The sequence below is a fragment of the Balaenoptera physalus genome (assembly GCF_965194825.1).
Source record: "Balaenoptera physalus genome assembly, chromosome: 10".
NCBI lineage: Eukaryota > Metazoa > Chordata > Mammalia > Artiodactyla > Balaenopteridae > Balaenoptera > Balaenoptera physalus.
In genome coordinates, this window is record NC_138889.1 from 13,493,850 (window position 1) to 13,521,236 (window position 27,387).

At 47.1% G+C, this 27,387-nt stretch overlaps 2 protein-coding genes across 11 annotated transcripts in view; both read right to left on the reverse strand.

Annotated features, from left to right (window-relative positions):
- The window catches only part of TLCD5 (TLC domain containing 5), a 51,305-nt gene extending 45,540 nt beyond the window's left edge, over nucleotides 1–5,765 (reverse strand). The window contains exons 1-2 of one of the 4 annotated variants that reach the window (XM_082410937.1): nucleotides 3,552–5,765; nucleotides 1,300–1,499 (exon numbers count right to left, since the gene is read on the reverse strand). In XM_082410937.1, coding sequence (XP_082267063.1) covers nucleotides 1,300–1,498 — 199 coding nt within the window. In that variant the 5' untranslated portion in view covers nucleotide 1,499; nucleotides 3,552–5,765. The other 3 variants (XR_014250339.1, XR_014250340.1, XM_082410936.1) reach the window with 3 other exon arrangements.
- A 1,109-nt stretch (nucleotides 5,766–6,874) lies between these two features.
- Nucleotides 6,875–27,387, reverse strand: part of POU2F3 (POU class 2 homeobox 3) — an 82,483-nt gene continuing 61,970 nt past the window's right edge. For 4 of the 7 annotated variants that reach the window (XM_082410911.1, XM_082410912.1, XM_082410907.1 and 1 more), the window contains 8 exons: nucleotides 25,262–25,344; nucleotides 22,772–22,954; nucleotides 22,226–22,367; nucleotides 20,135–20,271; nucleotides 18,408–18,569; nucleotides 12,897–12,963; nucleotides 11,707–11,842; nucleotides 10,543–10,712 (listed from right to left, as the gene is read on the reverse strand). In XM_082410911.1, the coding sequence (XP_082267037.1) occupies nucleotides 10,673–10,712; nucleotides 11,707–11,842; nucleotides 12,897–12,963; nucleotides 18,408–18,569; nucleotides 20,135–20,271; nucleotides 22,226–22,367; nucleotides 22,772–22,954; nucleotides 25,262–25,344 (950 nt within the window). In that variant the 3' untranslated portion in view covers nucleotides 10,543–10,672. Of the gene's footprint in view, nucleotides 10,713–11,656; nucleotides 11,843–12,896; nucleotides 12,964–18,407; nucleotides 18,570–20,134; nucleotides 20,272–22,225; nucleotides 22,368–22,771; nucleotides 22,955–25,261; nucleotides 25,345–27,387 lie in introns of those variants that run through there. The other 3 variants (XM_082410909.1, XM_082410908.1, XM_082410913.1) reach the window with 3 other exon arrangements.

Here is a 27,387-nt window from a genome sequence, read left to right on the forward strand (position 1 = left end):
AGAGGACTTATGGACTGAATTATGTCCCTCCAAAATTCGTATGTTGAAGCCCTAAACTCCAGTACCTCAAAACGTGACTATATTTGGAGATAGGGCCTTTGAAGAGGTAATTAAGTTAAAATAGGGATGTTAGGGTAGTGTCCTTATAAAACAAGGACATTAGGACATAGACAGGCACAAAGGAAAGACCATGTGAAGACACAGCAAGAAGGCAGCTCTCTGCACGCAAAGGAGCAAAGCCTCAGAAGAGATCAAACACGCCAACACCTTGATCTTGGACTTCTAGCATCCAGAATTGTGAGAAAATCAATCTCTGTTGTTTAAGTTACCCAGTCTGTAGTATTTTGTTATAACAGCCCCAGCAAACTAATTCAAGGGGATATAGGTTTTGTATTCTAAGGAAGTAACACTTGTATCAGTACATCTAGCAGCTTAAAAATTAATATAGCTGCCCCCAAATAATGAGGCATTGGTTAAATAAAAGATAGTAAATGCATACAACACAATATTATATAACAACTGAAAAGGATAAGGAAGATCTATATACATAGACATGGAAAGATGATGTCCTTTGAATATACAATCAAGTAAAAATTGCAGGTTACCAAAAAGTATGTATAATGCAGTCCATTAGTGTCTGTTTGGGGCTGGTGGTAGATGTTGATATTAGCTTTATGATTTATACATTTTGATCGATTAAATTGTAAAAAGCAATTAAGATTTGTTTTAAAAAGAGTTATGGGGGCTTCCCTGGTGGCGCAGCGGTTGAGAGTCTGCCTGCCAATGCAGGGGACACGGGTTCGAGCCCTGGTCCGGGAGGATCCCACATGCCGCGGAGCAACTGGGCCCTTGAGCCACAATTACTGAGCCTGCGCGTCTGGAGCCTGTGCTCCGCAACAGGAGAGGCTGCGATAGTGAGAGGCCCGCGCACCGCGATGAAGAGTGGCCCCCGCTTGCCGCGACTGGAGAAAGCCCTCGCACAGAAACGAAGACCCAACACAGCCATACGTAAATAAATAAATAAAATAAAATAAAAAAGTCTTGAGCTTCAGCAAGCACTGCTTTCTTTAAAAAAAAAAAAAAAAAAAAAGAGTTATGAAAAGCAGAAACAATAGGTGACACATACAATATCAGCATTAACAATGAAGATGAATGGAGACTCCCAAAGCACATTATAATAGTAATTATTCTTCAATATTCTTCAGTATTATACAAATTCTGTGGAAAAGTCCCATCCTTCTAAGACTACCCCCAAATCATAAATTCCTAAGGGAAAACTCTCTAATGTCTCCCACCTACCTGGGTGGGTAAAAGGCCAAGGGCCATCAATGAAGCCAATATAAGCTGAGAGACCTATCGAGAGGACTCCGTGGGTGAATGTAACCAGCCGGCAGCTCCACTCATAGCTTCGGTGATTATTCAGGCGACAGAAAGAAATGTAGAGCGAGAGCCAGCCCCCCAGGCTGCACAGCGCCTGCAGACACAGAGCTAAGGCCATCCTACGACGAAAAGACCAAAACCAGAAAAACAAAGGATGCACCCTAAGAAAACAGCATTGGGTCATTTTGTGTATACATCTTCATTTCTACTCTAAGAAGACAGTACAAAAATATTGCCTTCCCAGAAACACTTTTTCCTTATCTACAGAGCCAAGAATCTTCTACTGAAGCGTGGTTGTATTTCTGATTGCGTGTTCCTTAGAGATAACTGGTCAAAACTATAAACCGAAAAGCAGGAACTGCATTCTGAGTTAGCAGATGGTCTAATATGGTATATGTTGTTATGATGATGTTAAATGTCAGTAACCTCCCAGGGATGACTGACCTTGGACTACAATACACAAGTAATTCAATATGTGTATTAGATAATGTGTTCATATTTCAAAAATCTCAATAAGAAGCCCTCACGGAAAAAAACCTCCACCATTTGTGGTCTCTGCTAGAAGTCATATGACACATGGCAGTTTAACGTGGTTTTAAGCTGATACTAAACTCACCTGAAGTCTGGGTTTGGATCATGGGTTTATCAGTCAAAATCAAAACTTGAGGTAAACCTAAAGACAGAACTAAACAAAGACCTAAATAGTTTGGAAGGGAAAAAAAATAAACTCCTAGTTCTATTCAGTTCTGAAGTCCAACTCAAAGACTGACCAAAGGGGAAGCAGGATTTTGAGGTACAAGGGGGGAGTTTTTGTTAAGATATAAAAATATCTTTAAGACAATTATTTAGTTAAAAATGAAACAAAGTCAGAAAGCCACTGACTGAAATTTTAACTGGTGACAAATGTTTCAGGAAAAGAATGAGTGTAATGGAGTCAATATAGTCAGATAGGACTAAAATCTGAAAATAACCAAGATGTCCTTATTAATATTCATTAGCTCCTCTATTGAAAGTACAAATAAAAAAGTAAAAAACATTTCAGATATCTGTCTCATCTCAGCAGGAATTTTCTGCATGGCTACACTTATTGCTTAACCCTATTCTGACAAGTGAAATAGTATCTGTGGACCAACACACTTCAATACACAAGCCACTCCCAAGAATGCTATCCAGAGAGGGCTTTATGAAGGTCAAGTGCTGTACAGCTTTCATCTGAAATCAGATTAGAAAACAGCAGTTCTCAGTCATTGACCTGAGTTCCAGTTCTGTCTCTGCCCCTAAAGAGCCATAAGAGTGTGAGCAATCACTTTCACCTCTTGAGCCTCAGTTTAAAAAAAAAAAAGAGAGAGAGAGAAGGATTGAAAATAACTCTATGATCCGGCCCAGTTCTGACAAGGAGTTCTGAGATAATTTCGTAAAACATCCAGGCCAATTTTCAGAGCAAGGGCCAGAAGTACAAAGGACCCAGAGTGAAAAGTACTGTCCTCTCTCACTTCCTTTTAAAGGCCAGGGTCACCGGCCAGTAATGCGGATCAGCTCATTTGGATATGCCGATTAGTATTTTTAGAGTCCTCTTCCCTGAATCCTAATTCCCTGGCAGAACAGAGGACACGGTAGCCCATTTACAAACAAATAAAAGAATAGACATTTATAAATGGCAGATACAACTCTGTGACCTTGGGAAAGTCACTCCATCTCCGCGTTTCGGCTTTTCACTCTTGGGTGAAAGAATGACAGGGTATTTCGACGGCCGATGGCCGTTCCAGCTCAGAATTCCAAGGCTCCTGTCCTTGCTCCTCCCGGTCCAGGGCCAGATTCGGGAGGAGGAGCGCTGGGCGGGCCCACCTGGCCCTGGGCCTCGGAGCAGGCGTGGCTGGAGCGAGCAGCAACCTCGGCGCCTGGCAGGCACCGCGAGCGCATCTCCCCCGGACGCGCCTACCTACACTGTGATCACACCCGGCTTGGGCGCACCTGAGCCGGACCGCTATGCCAGCATCCCACCCGGCGCCCGCGCCGGCGCCCAAAGGCGGGAGGAACACCCCCTCCCCTCAGAGGCCAGGCCAGGCCATCTGCCCGTTTCCTTCCCCCGCAGCGGACCGCGCAGGCCGGGCCATCCACGTCCGGAGCCCAGCCTGGCCTCGGGAGCCGGGCGGTCCCCGCCGCGCAGTTACCTGGCCGAGAGCCCCGGGAAGCCTCGGGAACCTCGGCCCCGGAGCTCAGGGCCCGGATCCCGGGATCAGGAAGCAGCGCAAAGAGGGAGAGAGGACGAGGCTCTGACGGCTGCAGAGGAGGAGCCGGTGGCCTGGGGGCACCTGCTGGCTGGGAGGACGGAGCGCACAGCCAGAGCTGGACCAGAGACTGTTCAGAAAGAGGGCGGGAGGGTCCTCCTTCTTCGCGCAGGCCTGAGGGGGCGGGGCGGTGGTGGGGAGGGGTGATGATGACCTAGTGGTGACGTGAGACCTGCAGGCTGTTGCCCTTGCTTATGTGTTTGTTTGTTGTCTGTTTGTTAGAATAAATATCCATCCCCTCCCCCCACGATGGGACAGCCCATCCCATAACAAGTTGTAGAGCACCTACTAAGTGCTTGCACCCCTGCTAGGCACTGTGTGAGATGAACGACATAGTCCCTGCCCTCACGCTTGAGTCTAAGTTGTGAGGCAAGCACACAAATAACTAATTTCCAGGGTAGCGCTCAGGCCTGAAAATTAGAGTTACATATTCCTTCTCATGTCAACCCTGTCACCAACTTGGCAGTAGAGTATAAGGCTTAAGGGTAAACCTGGCTCGGTTACTGACTGTGTATCTTTGGACAAGTTACTTTTCTGTGCCTCCATTTTCTCATTCATAGAATGGGGATAATAATAATAGCTGTCTCATAAATTTATCGCAGGAATTCTACACACTTTACATGTGTAAAGTGCTTACAGCAATGGCTGGTGCATGGAAGTCGTTATATGAATGTTAATTATTGTTGTTGTTACCTCACTTTGGGTTAATCCTCTCTCCTCTCTGGATCTGTTTTAATACCAGGGAAAGTAAGTTTGAAAAGATAACCAAACATAAGTGTGGGGATGCAAATGGGGTAAAGAGGGCATCTGAGTTGGTTGATCAGGACAGGCAAAGGTAGGATGCTGAGGGGCCCAGACATTCTTAAGAAGACCTTGAGCAGAATTGTGAGCATTTAGGCCATGTGTGGGAAATAATAAATAGTTTAGTTTGGGTCATTTGTCTTGCCAGCCCTTTAAGAGCAAGGATCACACTCTTTTCATTTTTGTTTCCCTAGTACCTGGTACAGAGGCAGGTGCAATAAATGTTTGCTGGTTGAATGAATGGGCAATGAGCCTGGAAATGTATATTGGAAGCATATTGAAGCTCCTAAACCTTAATGACCATCTAGACCACTTGGGAAGTGTTTTCAAAATACCCTTTGTTCAGGCTGCACCTTGAAGATTGTGCTTTAGTAGGCTTGGTGTGACGCCCAGGAATCTGTATCTTTTAAAATCTGCCCATAGATCTTCAGATGATTAGTCACATTTGGGGACCACTGATGTTAGAGGACCTTAAATGACTGATGCCAGCCTAAGATGCCAGGCTGAGGCACCTTATTATGCAGATAATAGGAAACCTATGATGATATTGGGCAAAGGGAATAATTTTACCATGCTTTCCAAGTCCTTGCTACTCAAAGTCTGGTCCAGGGACCAGCAAAATCTGCATCACCTGAGAATTTGTTAAAAACACAAAATCTCAGACCCTAACCCCAGATCTACTGAATCAGAATCTGCATTTTAACAAAGTCCCCAATGATCTGTATGCCCATTCAGGCAGTGGTTCTCCACCTTGACAGAACAATAGAATCACTTGAGGAGCTGTGCCAATTCCCTGGGCCACATCCCAGACAAAGTAAATCAGAATCTGTGTGAGGGTCAAATTTTTTTTCAAGTTTCCCAGGTAATTCCATTGTGCAACCAAAGTTGAGAATCACTGCTATATAGAGACTCAATGAAAATCAGTATAAGACGAATTGGAGAAGACAGCCTGTCACAAGTGGGTTGGAAAAGACCAGATAAGAGGTAGTAATAGCCTGCAGGAAGAAAACAAGGAAAGATCCATTTCACTAAATGAACATACGGTATGCACATCTCAACTTTTTCCCCATTTGTTTTTGTTGCAGTATTGTTTTTTTCTTCTAGTATCTGAATCTGAAATTATCTTCTTGCTGTCACCATTTCCCAGGAAAGAACAGAGTACATATTAAAGGCTTCAGGAGTCTAAAGACTGAGGGGATAAGGGAAGGTGCTAGTTCTTCCAGTGGAGCCTTTATTGGGCCTTTATTCTGGGGTGACTGAGATTCCAGGTTCAAGCTCCATTACTTGGGATTAAATTTTATTAATTCACATATCTTTGGCCACAACCCTTGTTCCACCAAATCGTATGCTTGTCAACTGTGGTGTCCCCCAGGAAAGTTCTGGGCTGTAGAGCAGAGGACAGGAAGCTCTCCACCAATTTATTTGAATAACAATAATATCATAATAATCATGATAATAACAGATAACACTTATTAATGTTTCAGGCATTGTTCCAAGCACTTTACATATATATATGTATATATATATATATAAATTCATTTAATTCTCACAACAACTCTATGAGATGGATACTGTTGTTATCCCCATTTTACAGGTGAGAAACTGAGGCACAGAGCACTTGAGGAACTTGCTCAAGGTGACATGATTAATAGGAGGCAGATTTGGGTATGAACCCAGGCAATATGGCACTGGAGGTCATGCTCTTAACCACCAAGATAGTCTGCCTCCACTACAGATGGTACTACATTTTTCTATATTCACAGCTCCTAACGTCAGTGAAAGGCACTAGAAGTTGTTTAGAGGTTAAAAGAAAGCATTCAACTTTTAAAAACCTGAATTGCGTATTATGTACTAGTCGCAATGCTAGTCATGGGGATACAGAGAAAAAGACAGACTCAGCTACAAGGAGCTCCCCACAGTCTAGCACGAGAAGCAGGCGAGTCAGCAAAATCAGTCCATGAATGTAGCAAGGGGATGCAGAGTGCACAGGGAGAAGAGGCACTGAACCGGCAACATGGGGCCTCAGGACAGGATTCCTAATTTGAGTCTGCGGCTAAACTCATTCTCTGAGTTGGACCAAAAGCCCTTAGTATTGGGTGTCCACAGCTGGGTCTACCAGTCTTGAGTCAACTAAAGATCGAAGTTTTGCAAGTTCAAAAAGCAGCAGCAACAATTCTTTTTCCCTTTCCTTCCTCCTAAACAATGACTGGGTGTTGCCCTTTGATTCTCTTGTGCCTAATTAGACGCTGAAGAAGCTAACCAGGCTTCCGTTAAACTTGACTGGAATGATGAGTTTTACAGAATCTTGCAGACATGAAACGTGAATTGGTACCCACTTTCAGGTTTGACTCTGTTCAGCAACTGTCCAAGGCAATGGACAATGGAAGCTACAGGAGGCTGAGCAGTTAAGACTGTAATTCTGTTTATTTCTTTCATAAAAACCATGGTCAAATAGCCCAGAAATAGACCCCCATAAATACAGTCAACTGATCTTTGACAAAGGAGCAAAGACAACACAATGGGACAAAGATAGTGTCTTCAACAGATGGAGCTGGAACAACTGAACATCCACACGTGAAGAAATGAACCTAGACTCAGACCTTACACCATCACGAAAGTTAACTCAAAATGGATCACAGACCTAAATGTAAAACACAAAACTATAAAACTCCTAAAGATAACAAAGGAGGAAGCCTACCTGATGCTGGGTGTGGTGATGCCTTTTTAGATACAGCACCAAAGACAACCCATAAAAGAAATAATTAGCAAGCTGGACTTCACTAAAATTAAAGACTTCTGTGAAAGACAATATCAAGAGAATGAGAAGTCACAGACTGGGAGAAAATATTTGCAAAAGACACATCTGATAAAAGACTGTTACCCAAAACATACAAAGAACTGTTAAAACTCAACAGTAAAAAACCAAACAACTTGATTAAAAAATGGGCCAAAAATCTTAATAGACACCTCACCAAAGAAGATACACAGATGGTAAATAAGCATGTGAAAAGTTGCTCCACATCATGTCACCGGGGAAATGCAAATTAAAACAACAGTGAGATACCATTATACACCTATTAGAATGACCAAAATCCTGAACACTGACAACAGAGGCTGGTGGGGATGTGGAGCAACAGGAACTCTGGTAACGTTACTGGTGGGAATGCAAAGTGGTACAGCCACTTTGGAAGACAGTTTGGTGGTTTCTTACAAAACTAAATATACTCTTACCACACGATCTGACAATCACGCTCCTTGGTATTTACCCAAAGGAACTGAAAATTTATGTCCACACAGAAACCTGCATGCGGATATTTATAGCAGCTTTATTCATAATTGCCAAAATTTGGAAGCAACCCAGATGTCCTTCAGTAGGTAAATGAATAAATAAACTGTGGTACATCCAGACAAGAGAATATCATTCAGCATTAAAAAGAAATGAGCTATCAAGCTCATGAAAAGACATGAAAGAAACTTGAATGCATATTACTAAATAAGCCAACCTGGAAAGCCTATATACTATGATTCCAACCATGTGACATTCTGGAAAAGGCAAAACTACGGAGACAGTAAAAAAGATCAGTGGTTGTAAGGGCGTAGCAGGGAGAGAGGTGAATAGGTAGAGCACAGAGGATTGTTAGGGCAGTGAAAATACTCTATGATATTATAATGATAGATACACATCATTATACTATTGTCCAAAGCTGTAGAATGTACAACACCAAGAGTGAACTCTAAGGTAAACTGTGGACTTCGGGTGATTGTGATGTGTCAGTGTAGGTTCATTCTTGGTAAAAAATTTTTACTTTTTCGTGAGTGATGTTGATAATGGGGAAGGCTACGAACGTGTTTGGGCAGGAGGTCTATGGGAAATCTCCATAGCTTCCTCTTAATTTTGTTGTAAACCAAAAACTGCTCTTAAAAAATAAAGTATTTTTTAAAGGGTCAAATGAGTGAAAACCAGCATCATGGACAGTGCAGGACATCAGCTTTCAGCACTCACCTGAGCAAGATGTCAAGGTGGCCAAGACTGCTGCAGGAAAGCATCAGCTCTGGCACCCATGAGTATGCAAGGAACAGTGCATACATACGTGTGCGTGTGTATGCACAGATATGCACAGATGGGCTCATGGGTGGCAGAGTAATTTCTTTACATACTTAAATTATTGCTGCAGGCTCCTCTTGTCTCTTTGATACATACCGAGCCCCTTTCAACTAGATCTTTTCTTGACAAAGTAACTACTACCAACAGGCTTTCTTCTACTTCATGACATGAAATATTAGTCTAAGCCCCATCCAAACATGAAAAACACTTAACTTATGGTTATTTAGGTATGGATATCTCCCTTGGATATTATTATTTGCAAAAATATTTAATGCCAATTTAAGTTTCTTCCCTTCAATCATTACATTTTTGAAGGGCCTCCCTTTCCCACCACAGGTCAATGTTTGCCTCAAAAATGGTAACTCTTTAAATTTTTATTAACCCAAGAAAAACCACAGGGATAGCTTCCTTGCGCCTCAACCCTCTCATCAAATGTCACAGTGCATTCCAAAGCCAAATAGATTTGACTTTTGAATTATCCCTTGTCTCAAATGTCTATCACTTTCCATTGCGAATAATGAATAATTGACCTACAGGACATCTGAGATATGAACTATTAGCCTCAGCCTTCACCTCTTAAAGTCTCCAAATGACTTGACCTTAAACATTTTCCATTCTCCCACTTACAAAATGAGGAAGCCAATCTCTTACCTACTCTGTCCTCAAGGCTGTTCTGTCAAAAAGAGTAGAAACTCTGAACTCTTTGGAGTCCTGTATTAATGTATATCATCTTTAACATCAGTTCGGGGAGTCACAGACTTAATCCACCAATTTGAAACCCTTTCTCCATCCCGTTTCATTACATGTACTCACATGTCCCCCACAACAAAAGACCCAGAATAATCTAAACCTCTTCTTGCCAATAGTGGAATATTGTATATCATCACCATACAAATTTATTTAGGAACAGAGAGATTCCTTTGAATCTCATCATTTTCTTGGATATGCAGTCTCTAAAAAAAAAAGTTACCATTTCTGGAATGGCTTCATGTTACATGTTTACACACTGGCCCACAAAGAAGGAGACTCGAGAAAGAATGTTCCCGCAGAAATCAACAAGGATTCCCAGCCCACGTGGGAACTCTTGTGGAAGCTAGCACGGTATTTCACACTTTGGTATTTTTTATCCTTTCCCTTTCTTTCTTTTTTGTTAAAGAAGATAAAATATTACAGAGATCTTCAAAATTCACACCTGAGTTAAACATTTTGCTGGAAAATTCCACATTAAGGAGAGAAGAACATAATGCAAAAAAAGGATAGGGCTATATACAGGTATTTTGCCAGCATAATTGTTGCGTGTGTGCGTTTGTGTTCTTCCTTCTGCACCAGGAGAAGGGAGAGAGGACAAGATAAGGAGAAATACAGGAAAGGAGAGAAAGAACAAGCGTTCCTGAACTCTGGGGCAGATGGAGCAGACAGAAGAACACCTGTGGGCAGAGCAATGTGCCCAGGGGGCTGAGCGTGGCTCAGCGTTCTGTAAAGAGGAGGGAATTCGGAGAACACAATCATGAATGGATGTGGTTCTGGAAAAGGGGTGGGGCTAAAGAGAAAATAGGGTGACATGAAGACTCAGTCAGAAAGCTTTGCTGAACAGAGAAGACATCAGAGCTTTGGTGGAGACATCAGATTCAAATCTTTTCATAGATTCTAGAATCAGTTCGGAGATTGTGGCTAAGTTCAGAGTCAAAACCTTCTCTCCCCTCTGGTGGTTTGGCACCAGGCAAATGGCTATGCCCAGAATGAGCTGGAGATGAGCTGGAGAATAATGGCAAGAGGTCCTTTTTGAAAGACCACTGTCGCAGTGAAGCCATCTGACATATTTGGAACGAGAGGAGAAGGACACAGGCAAGGAAGGTAAAAATGGTCACCTCCTAGGAGGGCTGTGCGTTTCAAGAGCACTAGGAGGCAGCACAGGGTTCGGTCACAGTTTGGATCTCCAGAGGCCCTTGCTCCTGAAGAAGGCAAGAGTTTGGGTTCATTGATAGTGGAGATTCTCTTCTACTCTCCTGAAAGTAATCTGTCCATACAGAGAAGGCGTGACTCCCTTCCTTCCAGTGGGGAATACAGGGCCAGGTGGCATAGGAGAAACTTTTTGGTCTCAGTGGAGGTAGGTGGGATGATTCCATCGGTACCAAGATCTAGAAGGAAGGAAGAAACAAGTCAATCGGACAGCTTCTAATGAGGAGGGAAGATGGGAATGAGCAGTGAGTGTTAGCAGGTATGTATGGGGCGGGGGGGTGGGTGATGAAAATGTTCTGGAATCAGATTATGGTGACAATTGCACAACCTTGTGAATAAACTAAAAAGCACTGACTTGTACACTTTAAAATGGTAAATTTTATGGAAAGTGAATTATATCTCAAAACAATTCTTTAAAATGTACATTATACGTTTTTCTCTCTTTTTTTTTTTTTTTTTGGTGGAGGTGTCTGAGGCGCTCCAACCTTTGGGGCTGTGCAACAATTGGCCCATAAGAGGCGGCTGCCTTGTTGAACAGTCTGGGTTTGGACAAGCGGGTTCATTTCTTCCGACAAGCTCAGGTCTTCAACCAATCGCCTAACTTGCAAATCTCTGTTTTGTTCTGAATCGGGGAAGGATCTCTCGAGGCATCCGCTGAGAACACTTCTTAGAGTAGATTCTTTGGTTCATTAATCAAAGCTTGAGAGGCTGCTTTTCCCGCTGCATCCCGGGTGGGAAAACGAGGTTAGGGGGTAGCACCCACCCTCCTGCTCTCACGGTGTCAGCCTTGCTGGAAGAAGCTCAGGCTCGGGGCAGAACACCCCAGAGCAGAGGAGCTGGCCTGGAGGGGAACTCCTCAGCCCAGGGAAGGACCTGGCCCTTTCTGACAGGAGGGTTTGGAAATTTCCACCCTCCTAGTGAGGAGGGAAATGTTGGCTTTGCTGACATCAGCTCCTTGCCAGGACTGCTCACTGGCTGAGGCTTCTCTTTTAAATCCCACTCCCTAGGGAGAGAGGCCAGTCTGGCGCTCCACGCTGCCCCCTCCCTGCCCCCCCCATCACCCTTGGCCAGCCCCGTGACAAGCTTTCCTTCCCAAGGTGTTGACCCAGACGCAGCTTCTCACATGTCCCTCGGCCCCGCTGAGGTATCTCTGGGCTCTCCCCTCCGCCTCACCCTGAAGAGTTAAAACTGGTGGAGGAGTTCACAGCCGCTTTGGAGTTATTTTGAGATGCAGTAGGGCTGCTGGCGTGGAGTCCTGGGCCAGGAGACGAAGGCCTGCTGTTGTTCCCAGAGGAGCAGGATGACGTTACTGAGAACCAGGAGAGGCAAAAACAAGGGGGAAACAATGAGGCTGGGTCTGGGGACCTCGTGACATTCAGACATGCATCCTCCAAGGGGGCTCATCCTGTTCCTAGCCGCCACCCATCTGCCCAACTCCTACCATGTTAGCATCGACACCCGGCCCCAAAGGGGCCCTCATCATACACGCTCTCCTCGGCCCGGGCCCTGGAGAGTGGCATAGCTGGTTCTACGAGTCCCAGACTAGCCAAACACAGGAGATACAGATGCCAAAATCATCCTACTCCAGGACACACCCTGGGCTGGGCATACGCAGCCCCGGACCACGGGGCAGGATGAGCAAAAGAACCAGAAGCCTTGGAAAGGAAGAGAGGAGGAAAGAAAGCAAAGTGCTCGGGGAGGAAAAGAGAAGCTGAGAGCACAGGTAAAGACGGCCAGCCTCTCTGATGTTGCCATCTCCAGATGGTTCGTGGTCTTCCAGAAAGAACACAACCAGGAGTGAGGAGGCCTGGGCCATTCGCTAAGCAGCTCTGTGGCCTGTGGCAACTTGTTTCACTTCCCTGCATCCCCTTTTCGACCTCTGTAATATGGCAGATTTGGATTAAACTGTATTTGAGTTTCCCAAACAGCATTCCGTGGAGAAGGTGACGTATATTTCACCCTCCAAGCTAAGACGCTTTGAAGGGTCGAAGGCACTGGTATTGATAATTATGTCAGGACAAGGGACTGTCAGACACTGGGACTGTCATATGGTCATCCTCTCTAGTTCTTTGAAAAATAGAGTTCTGTAGAAAATTGGTTTGGAAAACCTTGCCTTCCATACAGCTCATTTGTATGGAGAAAGTGTGGCAATTAAAACAAAAACAAACACTTGTTCAAACTTTGCCTACCCTGCATTTCCCAAACTTACTTGATCACAGAAGCCTTTTCTTCCTAGCACAGATTTTAACATCTTTTGAAATACGTTTTGGGAATGCTGACTTACGTAGGTACCTCTCAGTTCTAGTATCCCATTATTTAAAAGAATTCTGGTACTATTCAGAAACCTCATTTTTAGAGCTCACCTGTTCCAGGCATGGTGCTGTGTACAGGAGGGACAGAGAGGGGCCCCAGAGACCCAGAGGGAGACACCTGAAAGGCAACAGAAGCTTATAAATGTCCACTTCTGCTTCCTTCTCCCACCTCTGGCACTTCTCCTAGGATGCTGGGCCCCAGACTCTGCAGAGACAGGGCTCAGCTTCCTGGATGACTTCCTAATCCCAAACCTGCACTCTGTGCCTTGTTTCCTAGGAAGGTCTCTGGACCACGTAGAGCACCCAGCTCTGGCTCTGCCCTGCTCCTGCGTCTCCCTGCTGCGTGTCCCCTGGCAAGGTCTCTTGGGCACTGCCAGGCTGAAGCTGCCCTGCTCAAGTGCTCCGGTGATGAGAGGACCATGCCTCCTGGACCCTGCTGTGGCTGACACTGCTGGATGGCTGCCTATTTTCCAGTCCCTTCTTCCTTTTTTTAAAAAATATTTATTTATTTTACTTATTATTTATCTATTTCGGCTGCACCGGGTCTTAGTTGCGGCACGCGGACTTCTTAGTTGCGGCATGCGTGTGGGATCTAGTCCCCCGACCAGGGATCGAACCCTGGCCCCCTGCATCGGGAGTGTGGAGTCTTACCCACTGGACGACCAGGGAAGTCCCTCTTCTTCTTTCTTAAAAGACCCCTGCACTTGCTCAGGGCAGCAGAGCCCGCGGCCCTAACCACCCTGTTTCAGGCTTCCCATCTTGATGCATGAGTGGACCATCCACTCTCCCGAGGTAACTGGAGGAGATGAACTGCGGTCTCTGAAGCCTTTCATCTTGCCCTGGATACATCATCAACTCTGAGTTTGGAAGGGACCTAAGATGATTTAGCTTAACCTCCCACGCAGTTCAGGAATCCCCCCCTCAGTATTACTATCCTAGCACAACCTGCAACAAGACGTAATAAAAAGAATAGACATTGTGGCCCAACAGATCTGGGGGTGAGCCCTGGCTTCACCACTGTCTGTGTGATTTGGGCAAGTTACTTAACCCCACTGAGATTAGGTTTTCTCATCCATAAAATAGCAGTAATACCTCCCTCATATTTTCTTTTCATTAAGATTTAATGAGATAATGTCCGTAAAGCTTCCAACTCAATGCCTGGCCAACAGCGCAAGGCTGTTATTTCCCTTCCTTCCAGCAGGAAGCTGTCAACTGTTGTGTGTTTCTAGCTAGAAACTGTTTATTTCTTCATTTGAGCTGAACCCTGAATACTTTTCCTCCCCCTTATTCTTCTCATGCTGACCTGGGACGCTCAGATCAACCTTTACAAAGGACCTTGCAAGGAAGTTCTGCTCAGGGAGCTGTGATTGGCGATCCTCCCCTCCCCAGTTTGGAACATCCCATCCCGACAGGATGCGGCATGTACTCATTTCCTAATTAATCAGCAATTGTTCTGCTGCTTTCATTTACCTGCCCTTTTACAAGGAGCCTCCTCAGTCGGCTGGGGCCCACCAAGGGTGGAGACAGGTGTGGAGCAGCGTGGTAAGAGGTAAGAGATGTTATCGGTAATCTCCCTCTTCTCCTCCGCCCCTCCCTGCTGCCACACACCCAGAAATTTGTTGTTGTTTTTAAACAAATAATTATTTAGTCACTGCGACCAGCTTCTTCTGCTTCCTTCTGGAGACAGACTATACATATGCAAGCAGACATAGATATGGTTCCTTTAACATTCTGTATATAAATGGAAGCATTCTGTGCACACTGGTCTGAATAATTTTGCCTTTGTTTTTTCCTTCCTTCTCTCTCTGTCTCATTCTTTTTTTTTTTCCCTTAACTGTGTATCTTAGAGATCATTTCACATCAGAAGCAGAAGAAACTATGTCCTAGTCCCACGGAGAGTGTCCCAGTGAGACCTGAGGAGAAGACAGGATCAGAACATTTTCTCTAGTCTCTTCCTTCAGGATGCCACAAGTATTAATGTGATTATTTATTTAACATCTTTCTGCCCCACTAGGCTGGGGAACTCATGAGGGCAGGATGATGCCTGCGTGGTCCCCTGCTGTGTCCTCAGTGTCTACTGCAGTGCCTGGAACTTTGCAGGTGTTCAGTAAATATGTGTTGAATGCACGATGAGAACCCATGACACTCCTTTACGGCTCCTCCGTGCCTCCCACCACTTTCCTCCACGTTGGTGTCCCGGGCTGGGATTGAACCAAAGTGATAACTACCTCCCGTCTGTTCTAAACAAAGCCCCATGTTTAAAGATTCTGACTCTCTTATGACATGGTTCAGTTCCCTTAACGTGGTCTACGACGCCCTACATGATTTAGCCCCCGCCTACCACTCCAGCTTCCTCTTTCACACACTCTCTCTCACTCCTCGGGTTCCATTCCAACCTTCTTTGCTTCCTCTCCCCACTCACCCCAGCCTCAGGACCTTTGTACACACTGTTTCCTCTGCATAGAATGTTCTTCCCGACACTATCTCCACCCTTCCGTCCTGTCTCCCACCGCAACTCAGCCCTTTTCCCCATTCAAGTCCACTCTTTCTTCTGCTGTCAATTTGAGCATCATTCCTCAGAGAAGCCCCTGACATCTGGACTAGGTTAGGTCCCTCAAATACCCGCACATCTTCTCTGGAGGCTTCATTACAAATTGCGTTTGTTTAATGTCTGTTTTCCTTGCTCGACTCTAAGCAGAGATCACCAGTAAGTACCCTGTGCACCACCACATCCCAGTGCCAAACAGATGGTGGGTGCTCAGTAAGTATTTAAGACAGCAATGGTGAATGAATATCACATTGTCTCCCACCTAAAACTGTCAACGGTTCTTCATATCTTTGAGAGTAATTTAGCATCCACGACCCACCATGATCTAGCTCTCATCAACCTCTCTGTCTTAGTCCTAAACCCTTAGCTCCAGCCAGACCAAAAGGCTTGTGATTCCCCAAATGCATCATGTTGTTTTATAATTCCATGCCTCTCACACACTGTTCCTTCTGCCAGCTATGCTGTTCTTTTTGCTAAGTCCTAGTCTGTTCTCCAGACAAATCAGGGGGTTAGCCCTCCCACACCCCATTCTGATTTGGGGGCTCTTTCATCTGTGCTCCCAAAGCACTCTTGCAGGGCTCTTCACATCTGCTTCACCCCTCCATCTACTTCATTGCAATTTTTTGCATTTTCTGGTTCCTCCTTCTCAGTTTCTTTCCTTGGTGCTCCCCCTTTGCCCATCCCTCAAAAGCTAGTGTTCCCCAGGGTTGAGACCTCGACTTTCCTCTTTGCTTCCTCTGTACAGACTCCACAGGTGACCTCCTCCTTACCCAGGACTCCAACTACCACCTGTGTGCTTATGACTCCCAGTCCATTTCTCTGTCTTAGCCTTTCCTCCTGACCTCCAGACCCATTATCCCAAGTGCCCAGGGGCATTCCCACTTGGGTGTCCCACAGGCCTCTCTGTATATCATAATGATGTAAAGAATTGAAATCATCATTTTTTCCTACTCCTAAGCCAGCTCCTCCCCCTGTGTTTAATTGTTCCATCTACAGCACCAGCTTCTACCCAATCAGCCCAGCCTGAATGCTGACAGTCATCCCAGAGTATTCTCTTTCCTTTATCGCTCTCCCTGCCCCACCCAGTTTTCAATTTATTAACCAAGACCTAATAATTCTACCTTCTAATTATCTCCTGAATCTCTCCCATCCGCTTCATTCTTACCAAATGGGTTTGCTTCAGCCCTTTTAATGTCTCTGCTGGATAACTGCAGTCACATCTAACTGGTCTCTTTGAAACTAAATGTGATGCCTCTCAAACCACCCTTTATAACTACAGTCAAAGTGATCGTTCTAAAAAGCAATCAGATCACACTAATGCCCTACTTCAAATCCTTCAGCAACTCCCCAGGGCTTCAAGTTCCTTAGCCCTGCTCATAGCCCCTTCTGTCTGGCCCTTGCTGATCTATCCAGCCTCACCTTTCAACATTCCTCCATGTGGAACCACCTGCGATTCCGTGCATATGCCCTCTTCTCCCTCCTCCATACCGCTGTTCTCATACTATCCCCCTGGGGGAATTCCACCCCTCACTTATTTGCCTCTTCACTCTTTCTTGTCTTTTTAGACTCAGCTCAGGTATTAATTATCTCCTTGGGGAAGCCTTCCCTAACCACCCCCCCCCAAGGCTTTGTTAGCTGCTACTCCTAAGTTCTCCAAGAGAAATCATCATGTTGTTTATCATTTGTTTATTTGTCTGTCTCTTCTGCTAGGCAGTGAGGTGCTCTGGGACAGGGAACAAATATTACTTATTTGTGCATCCCAGCACTCAGCACAAAGACCAAAACATAGTAGATGGTCAATAAATGTATGGTGAAAGAATAAACAATAGTATAGTTTTATGAAATAGCTATGTCCCACCCAGAATGAGGCTGAATCTCACCCATCCTTGAGTACTAAAAGACAGAGGACAACACCATTATCCCCAATTCCCTTAACCTTCAACCATCACCATCCCTAGGGTTGAAGAAGAACCTTCCCCCTCCCCCCCACCCTCCAGGCACCATCTCTCTCCTAGATGGAGAAGACATTTCATATCCTCCAAACTTCCCATTCTGCCTGAACTTCAAATTATTCCCAGCCCTGACTTCTCCCCCTTGAACTCCAGAATCACAGATATAACTGTCTGCATGACCCTTCCTCTTGGATGCCTAGGAGGTAAGTCTAACTTAATACGACCAGCTCTGAATACTTAGTCTTTTTTCCCCCTCAAACCTGTTCCTCCTGCAGCCTTCATCATCTCAAAAAATGGCAGCACCTTCCAAGCAGCTGCTCAGGTCACAAGCCTTGAAGTCATCTTGGCCTTATTTCTCACACTCCATATCTGAGCTAACAGCACATCTTGTTGGCTCGTGGTTGAAATACATTCAGAATCCAGCCACGCCTCCTCACCACCATGATCTCCACCCTAGCCCAAGCCTCCACCACTCTCAGCCTGACTGTTGTAATTCTCAGGCTGGTATCCTGCCTCCACACAAATTAATCTCCACATAGCAACCCATGTCAGTTCTCCAGTGGCTTCTTATTTCACTCAAACTAAAAGCTAAGGTCCTTTTGATGGCCTCCGAGACCGTGGTGAATGGCCTCCTGTTACTTCCCCGTTACTTCTCTGACTTCATCTCCCACTTCTCACCTCCTTCCTCACCCTGCCCTGGCGACACTGGCTTCCTTGCTGTTCCTCAAACATGTCAGGTCTTCTCATTTTCTGATTTCTCTACATGGAACACTCTAACCCTCAGATATTTCGTTCCCTTTCAATACTTAGATCCCTTCTCAAATGTCACCCTATCAGAGAGGTCTTTTCTTACCCCTCTACTATAAAAGCATCTCCCCGTAATCGCTTTCTATCTCCTTATCCTTCTTTATATTATATGTATTTTGTATACAGCATCTCTTTGTTTATATATTTATTCCTTGCTCTCCAACCCCCATCTTCTTTAGGACGGGGAGGACCCTTTGCCCTCCAGGCTTCATCTCCCCCAGTGCTTGGCAGGCAACTTGGCTCCTGGCCACTCACCAGCCGGGAACTGTACACGGGTGATTTGATGGGTGTGGCCACGGGGCAGTTGATTCGCTTCTCCTTTTGGCGTCGGTTGCAGAACCAGACCCTCACCACCTCCTTCTCCATGGATAACTGCTCTGCAATCATGGAGATCTCCTCTGAGCTGGGTTTGGGGTTCTACAGAAACCAAAGGGATAGAGTAGTCAGGAGGAGACGGGAATAGGATCAAGAACTGTGCGTGGGGAACAGATGTTCCAAAGAAGCAGGACAGAACAATAGATGGAGCAAAAGCTTTAGAATCGGACCTACGATGGAATAGTGGCTGGAGCACTTACTCTGTGGCCTTAGGAAACTTTCTGAACCTCTCTGAGCCTCAGTCTTATCATCTATGAAATGAGAGAAATAATGCCTACCGTATAGGATGATTATGAAGATTAAATGAGAAAATGTGTATAAACTGCCAAGCACAGGGCCTGACACAGGGTGGAGGCTCTTCTCTCACTCCTTCTTCAGAAGTTCTGAAAAGAGGAGCCCACTGATGAGTTAGGTAGGGCAGGCAGAATCGCCAGAACACACGCTCCCTTCTGTTCTTTCCTCAGAATCTGATGCCCTTCTCTCGCGGCATTTCTTGCTGCCTACCTCAAAATAGGAAATGATAAAGTTAAAACATGTGGACCCATCAAGACTATAGAGGAGACGTGTGTGTGTGTGTGTGTATATATATATATATATATATATATATATACACACACACACACACATTCCAATACATATCCATCACTCCTTTGTTCTGACCCCTCCCACCCCCACCCAATCTTTGTTCTTAACTCCCTTCTCTCCCTTCTGCACCCTCCCTTACTCTTGCTGCTCTGAGAAACTTAATCAGAAGGAAAAGCCAGGTCTTGTCATCCTGCCAGCAGGATGCAGCCATCAAGTCCTGAGTCATATGTGCTGGAGAGTCTGCTGGAGAGACAGGAGTCCTGGAGGCCTGGGGCCTGCAAGGTGGAACTAGGCCACAGGCGAGCCCTTTAGGGACTATACCGTGTGGATGGAAGCTCTGGAGGCTGGTACCTAAGGGATCCTGATTAGAGGCTGTTTAGACCACACCTGTTTATCACTCTTCTCTTCCCCAGCTCCCCCGGGGCACATAACTGGTATTATTAGCGTCCACAGATTGGCTCAAGAATATACTTTTGCTGCAAGTTCAAAAAGGTGTCTGTATGTAATATGACTACAAATATTTAAATGTATGAAGAAGAAAGAAATAGAAGGACGTGCATTTAGATGGCATTTGGTGGCGGATTTTTTTCCTGCTTCCCTGCATTTTCCAAATTGTTTACAATGAGCATTTATTATATATATAATTTGAAAAATACAAAACAATGCAAAGAAAATGAAGAATTTATCTACAATGCCCTGGCTTTGCTCCCTTTATCTCAACTGGATACAGGGATACACTCTCCTCTGGGATTCCATACCCCAGTCTTTAACTCTCCCGGCTCGAGGGACAATGGGCACCAAACAGAGGTCAGGGCGAGAAGGGTCAGTGGGGGAGGAAGTTTCTGGAACCCAGCCTCTCATTCAAACACCGGGGCACCTGGAGAGGGAGCGTGTCTCTGTGTCCCGACCCTTTCCCAAGGCAGGTGTGTGGGGGCTCAGGGGTGGTGCCGAGGGGCTTGTGTGTGTCTGCTCAGCCCCTGTGCAAGTCGGCCCACCCGTTCCCACCCAAAGGGTCCGCTCACATCTTGAAATCTCTTCTCCAGAGTCAGGCGGATGCTGGTCTCGATGCTGGTCCGCTTCTTCCTCTTCCTCCCGAACACTTCACTGAGGGTGGGGTAAGAGCTGGGGGTGTTCATGGAGGGGTCTGACGGAGAGGATTCTGTGGGGCGGAGAGAGAGCAGGGGAGGCTCAGAGAAGGGAAGGCAGCTGGTTCAGGCTCTGGCTCGATGGACTTGGGGTCCAATGACCCTTCCCGGCAGGTTCTGCAGCCCCCTCCCCGACACAGGGGAGCCAGACAGACTAAGAAACCTGCTTCCCCTCGTTGCTCTGGGCAAAGGTCCTCCATGCCTCTCACTGCCGTGCCTCCAGCGTTTGCGGTCATGGTTCAGGGACACCCAGACATCAGCGGCATGTGTGGGTGTGAGTGGGTGCAGGCAGAGCTCCTACGAGTGACGCCCATGAGCCTGTGTTTTATAAGTAGGCCTGGATGTGAATCCCAAGGAAAATGAGGACTGGTGTTTTGAGCTAAAGGCAGTGGCACTTGGTGGTGGAATGTTGGTGTGGAAGCCACTTCCTTTTCAGTGTGAGTGTTGGGGCTGAGGCTGTACGAGGGGTCGGCGGGGATGTCCCTTAGGAAGGATTCAGGCGCAGCCAGGGAATCGCACTAGAAATGATCTGCAAGATCCCTTCCCGAAGATCCTAAGACCTTCTGATCACCTCTTTCACTTCGGCGCTCCTGTAAAACCTCCGAAGGATCAGCCTTCCCCGGGCGGGGGTGGGGCGGGGTGGGGTGGGGAGCTTCCTCACCCCCTCCCTTGTTTCCACGTGGAGCAACTTCTGAGAGGGTCACACCCTTGGCTGCCCATCCCCCGCTTTCCTCTCTCTCCATAGTAACCACTGACCCACACTATCTACAGACGAGAGCCCAGCCCTGACACTGGCTCTGCTCCGAGACCAGTGGTTTTCAACCTGGGGCGAGATTCTGTACCACCCCCACCCCCCCAGGGGACGTTCGGCACATTTTTACACGTCTCAACAGGGGGCGGGTGATCCTGGCATCTAGTGGGTAGAGACCAGGGGTGCTGCTAAAGAGCCTACAATTCATAGCACCGCCTCCACCGCAGAGCAATCTCTGGCCCAAGCTGTTGCTAATGCCTTGGCTAAGAAACCCTGTCCCATGCTATGCCATGACACCAAGCTCTTCCATTCATTATTGCAAACGTTTTGCCCTTGGCTTACAACCCGGACCTCCTGGCCCCCCCACCCCCACGCCTGACTGAATCCTCCTGCAAACTCCACTCTTGCTGTAAGGCTTTCCCAGCCAGTCTAGCTCAGAGTAACTCCCTGCCCTCTGAAAACCTACTCAAGAATTAGCCAGATGAAGATCTTGCGTTGTGCCTATTGCCTCCTCCTCCCGGCCATGTGACCCTAGAGAACCTACTTCCCTATGCCCCTGACCTAGACCTAGTCCAGACAGCAGTCTGGGTAAGTGTGTTTGCTCTGCAGACCCGAGCTTTGTCTCTGGCGAGCTGTCCTACGGTCTAGGCTGGGTGTGTCTGGGGTAGGGAATAAAATGGGGCAACTCTTCGTGGCCACAGACCTAAAGCTATGTCTTCCATGCACTTTATCAGTAGTGAAGCTGACATTTTCATCTCTACTTGGTTATCTCCTGTGTCTTATTTCTCAATTGGTTCCAGACTCAGGAGGAGAGGAAAGGGTTCTATGTATTGACTGCCAAAAGCCCCAACACAGAGGACTTCCCTGGTGGTCCAGTGGGTAAGACTCCATCCTCTCAGTGCATGGGGCCCGGGTTCCATCCCTGGTTGGGGAACTAGATCCCACACGCATGCCACAACTGAGTCCGCATGCTGCAACTAAGAAGCTCGCATGCCGCAACTAAGAGTCCACACGTTGCAACTAAAAAAAAATATCCCGCATGCTGCAACTAAGACCCGGCGCAGCCAAAATAAATAAATAAATAAATAAATAAATAAATAATTTAAAAATGTTGTTAAAAAAAAAAAAAGAAAGAAAGCCGCAACACGGACCAGTCACCATCCCCTTCCCTGCAGACCTTCTAAGGCTCCATCCATCCTCGTGTCCCTGAGGCCTACCTGCATCATTCAGCCACTTCTCCAGCAGCGGCTTGAGCTTGCACATGTTCTTGAAGCTCAGATTTAGAGCCTCAAATCTGGAGATGGTAGTCTGGCTGAAGTCGTTGCCATACAGCTTTCCCATCGCCAGACCCACGTCTCCCTGCACGCGGGGACAGAGAGGGAAGAACTTTGAGAGGTAGGCCCCTTCTCTCCTTTGTCCACATCCCTCACCATCCTAGCACCTATCCACACCCAGTGAACCTTTGCTCACCCTGGCTCCCTTCCAGTTTCTTCCCTCTAAGATGGAGACTTGGTTATTTCTCTCCCTAGACTCTGAGTGCGCTGTGCCCTCGTGCCTAGCTCCTTGCCTGGCTCTCATTCCTCTCCCCTCCACCAGCAGTGTTCCCATTTTCCCTACCAACGGCAACTGTGCCCCATTCTCAGGGGACGCAGGAACACGGTGGGTTTGCCCTAAACACAATGAGCTCTTAAAACCTCCACTCGGGAACCCCAGTCTCTACTCACTCAACCCAAGTTCTTCCACCTCCTTGCCCCAAACCGAACCTGTGTGAAGCCCAGCTTAATGCGCCTCTGCTTGAAGGTCTTGGCAAACTTTTCCAGCTCCTCCAGGTCACTGGGCTCATCAGCTCCTCCAGAGCTGGGGAGATGCTTGGGGACTGGGAGATGCTGGGATGCTTCCAGATGCGGTTCTAAAGAGGATCCTGGCACCCCAGGGCGCCCAACTGCCTAAGAGCAGACACACACCAAGCCAACCCACAAACAGTCAACAGATCGAATGCATTTCCTGGTATTTTGTACTAATAGGCCCACTTAGAGGATGACAGATTGGATTCCTATTATTTCGATGGTGTGGAAGTGGAAATTGGAGTCTCTATGAAGGGACTAGCAAATAGTTGGAGTAGCTGGGGTAGAAACAGTAGGAGTGTGGGACAGGGAGGTGGCCTTTCTGGGTTTTAGTCTATGACTCACTATTTGACTCTGAGCAGGTAACTTCCTCCTTTCAGTTTTCTACCATAAAAGGAGCTAGCAGACTTGTTTACAAAGATCCCCAAAACAGATCTCAGAATGGGACAAGGAAAAGGTTGTTTGCCTTGCCTGTTCTTTTCCACAAAGCAAACTAACTGAGGTGTTCAACAGGCATTAACTGAAAATAACAGACAGCATCTGAGATTCATTGCATTAATGGAATTTCCATAAAATTCCAAACTCTTGTGACTGCCATTTTACTTTCTAAACAATCATTTTCTTTCATGAGAGTACTTTGTTTTTTGTTTTTTTTTAATCAAAGGTATTCCAATGCTGTCTAAGTGCACCTTGATCTCATTTGTGGTTGTCAGGAGATATTCTTTCTTTAGTTTATTTTCATAGGAGAACAGACCCTTATACCTAGAATCCATGTTGTGCCCATTTGGGGTCAGGAATAAATCCCACCCGTCCACGGAGAAGGAGCAGAAACCCATTAGGCTTGGGGTCCTAATGGGCTTGTGTCCAGGGCAGGGGCTGCTACCGATGTGGACGACGTGGCCTAAGTCCATCCTCTTCTCACTCCTTTCCAGTTTACTCTTTTCCGAGACTGGGGTTAACTTTACTCCTTTCTTCCAAGATATTCAGGCTTCCCATTCAGACAGGCAGCCTTGTGATGACCAGAGAGAAGTTAAGGACTCTTTTCCCCCCAAGGGAGGGTCTTTTAGAACAGAATGATTTGAAACCATTAGGCTTTGATCCTGTTCCGCGGGGGAGGAGGTGGCGTGGACCAGACTCTCAGGACAAAGCCTCGGTCCTCTCTCAGCCTTCCTTTTCATGAACTCATTTGTTCCTTCATCCGACAAACATGTCTTGAGCTCTCTGCTAGACCTTCCCCCTTCACATCCAATCAGTGGCCGAATTGCACTGAGTCAACTTCCCCAACATCCCCTGTCAGCCCCTCCTCTCTACCTTTATTGCCACCACCCAAAGCCAGCCCCTTTACTGCTGCCCCAGGATGATCTTCATAACCTTCCAGACAGTCTCTCTGCTTCTGGTCTCGCCCGGCTCTCGTGTTATAAGACACGAGAGGTGATCTTGAACCCTCTCTCAGATCTCTTCCAGATCTAAGTCTGTGATGATGCGATTCGGAGAGCAGTCAGGAGAAGGTCCAAGAGCTCAGACTCTGGTGTCCCCATTTCTATTAGCCACTAGGGGGCACCCACCCCCTTCCAGGGGCCTCCAGTGGACTAGTCCTGTAAAGCCAGGGCCCTGAGGGACCCACGGGGATCTTGGCCCCGAGAAGGGACATTAGGGTCTCTGCAGTCATTCCCAACTGTTCCACACGTCCGTCTCTGCAGAGGCGTCTCAGGCAGCGGTGCAGGCATTAACTGCCCCGGGTCACCCAGATAAGGGGCGGAGCGGCAGCTCCAGTATAGCTCCTGCTGCCCTCGCCAAGCCACACTCCCTGGCGTGAGGCCGCGTCTGGCCAGAGGAAGAGGTGCCTTTTTTCTCCCTGGCAAACAGGTGCTGTGTGGCACCACGGCAGCTCTGCAAAGGGCCCTCTCGCAGGCCTCCGTCCTCCTGACCCGTGCTTTGTCCCCTCCAGGAAGCAGTCTAGAAGAGCAGCTCTTAAGAGAGGCCCAGAGGTGAGAGGCCCTGGCTTGGTACCAGTTCTCAGGACATCAGGTCTCTGGGCTTCTGGTCTCCCCCTTGGCGCTTGAGAGCACCTGGGCAGGCCTGGCGGTCACCTTGGCATCCCTGGAAAGTTAGCCGATCCCTGGTTCTCAGAGGAGTGATGCCAGGGCCCGACTGGGGCGGGAGTGGAGTGCCTGCACGCAGAGCCGGCTAGCCGGGGAGCTGGGATCTCTGGCTTCTGATTCTGGCTCCACCAGTGACACTGGGTCCCTCATTTCCTCTGGCTGTGGCTTGAATTTGCCCCCGTGCCGACTGGGATAATCCCTTGCGATTTCCTCTTCCCAGAGGGGTAAGTGTACCGTCAAGGGGGTGGGGGAAGCCTAGGAGCTCAACTCTGTCAGGAGCTGAGACAGGAAGAATGTGGGTGTTTACCTGGGACGCCAGGCCAGGCCCCGTCTGTGGGAGGAGGAGAGAGCTTTGCTGCTGTGGAAAGTGGAGAAGATTTGACTGCAGACCTGGGTGAAAGGGGAGGAACAAAGGAGCAAACGAATCAAATCCAAGCCGGCTGAAAAGACATGCTCTACAGCTTTGGAACCGTGATAACTGTCCCCGCCCCGCCCCCCCACCCCCACCCCCACCCTGTGCTACCTAATCATGTCCATCCACCACCGCCCCCACCCCCCGCCTCCAGCCTTGTGGAGAGGCCCCCATGGACACTGTCAGGATTGCCACACACAGGTGGAGGCGAATCAGACACGGGGATACACAGATGTAAACAGCAGTCCCCAAACCAGTCCTTCTGCTTGCCCGCCTGCCTGGAGTGGTGCAAAGGCTGAGGAGGGTCAAGGCAACCTGCTCTGGGATTTGATAACCAGGCCTGAAGAAACCCAAGAGGGAGGGAGATGTGGGGATGACTACTAAGAATTCAAGCTGGAGCTGAGGGTTTCCGTTTTGCCTGCAGAAGCACCTGGGATGGCTACAAAGGCCTAGCCAGATCTGCAAAGATGCCGGATCAAGGGAACGGTGCCATACAGCTCCAAAGGGCAGCAGCCAATTGCCAGAGGCTCTTGGCAGGACCCAGACATTGAACACTTGGGAGGAAAGGCTGAGAGAGAAGGGAAGAGCAGGAGGCAACTCTCCCTGGTGGTACGGACTCTACCTGCTCATTGCACGGCCTGAGGATCCCTTTCTCCAGGAAAACTGTCCATGAAGGGCTCTGCCTGGATGGTGGTCATGCCAGTGGCCTCCCTCTAAGAAAGCCACAGCCAGGAACTCTCACTCTCACTGTGGGAATGGGGCCATCAAACTACAGAAGCACACAATGAGGCAGGTCACCCCAATCACTCAGCACACAGCAGAACTTAGGGTTATCTGTTGTCCCTAAGCTGTTCTGGGTCACTGATGTGTAGATCTACTGATGCTGACCATTTTGCTCCTCAGTCTAAAACCACCAAGGCTTAATTTTTCGTTATTAAAATACATAGGCAAAAAAGCTCTCGTTAGGAGCCCTGTACTGGGAGTCGGAGGCTTGAGTACTAATAGTAATCTGACACTTACATTGCCTTTGAAATGTACAAAGCCTTCTCACATGCATTATTTCAAATAACTCTCAATAACCTTGTGAGGCAGGGTTTTACTATGATTCCAGTTTTAGGGAGGAGAAAATGGAACCTCAGAGAGGTTAGGTAAGTTTCTCAAGGAGACACAGCTAGCAAGGGACTCTTTTTTAACCAATGAGTTTTTCTGATTCCAAATACTAAACTGTTTCTTTCCCCCTGTGTCATACACTGACCTCATTGGTTATATGCCTGAGCCAGTTTCACAACACCATCTTTCAAAAAGAAACAGAATGAACTGTTACCTTCCCTTTCCTATTCCAGGAGTATGATATATATTGTTTAGCTAACATAAATACTCACAGGTTCACAAATGTTCTCATTCATCATCATAAAAACACTCTGAGATGACTTGGTAACTAAGGATAACTATAACTTGGGCAGGTGCTAAGGACAGAAGGCAGAGTTGCATTTTCTTTGGATTCTGGATTTCCAAAGACTCTCCTTGGGATTTGTACAGTGGAGGGAAGCTTATACTTCATTACTTTCAGCCCTAGTTGGTGGAGATGGGAGAGGGAGAGGCAGTACAGTGCAATGCCAAGAACATGGGTTTCCGACAGACTGTTATAGAACTTTCTAATAGGTCACCGGTGACATAATATGACTACCTACCACACGAGGTTATTTTGAAAGATGTCAGGAAAATCACTCCACAGGGCTCCTGGCATATCATGCTCAAGAAATGTTAGCTATTATTGTGAGTATTCTAATCTGTTTGTTCTTGGCCAAGGAGAAGCTCTCTGTGAGGAACTTCCCTGCCAGACAACCTGAAAACGCTCTCCACAGCCTGTGGGTGGCACTGCCGCTCTACCCAAATGGAATTCCAGCTTCCTGAGGGTGGAAGTCTGAGTCTACATCCACATCCTGGGGAGATTTCCAAGGATCCGGGACTTCTCTGGAATGCGATTCCCAAGGAGCTCCTCCTTCCTTGTTCTGCCCCAG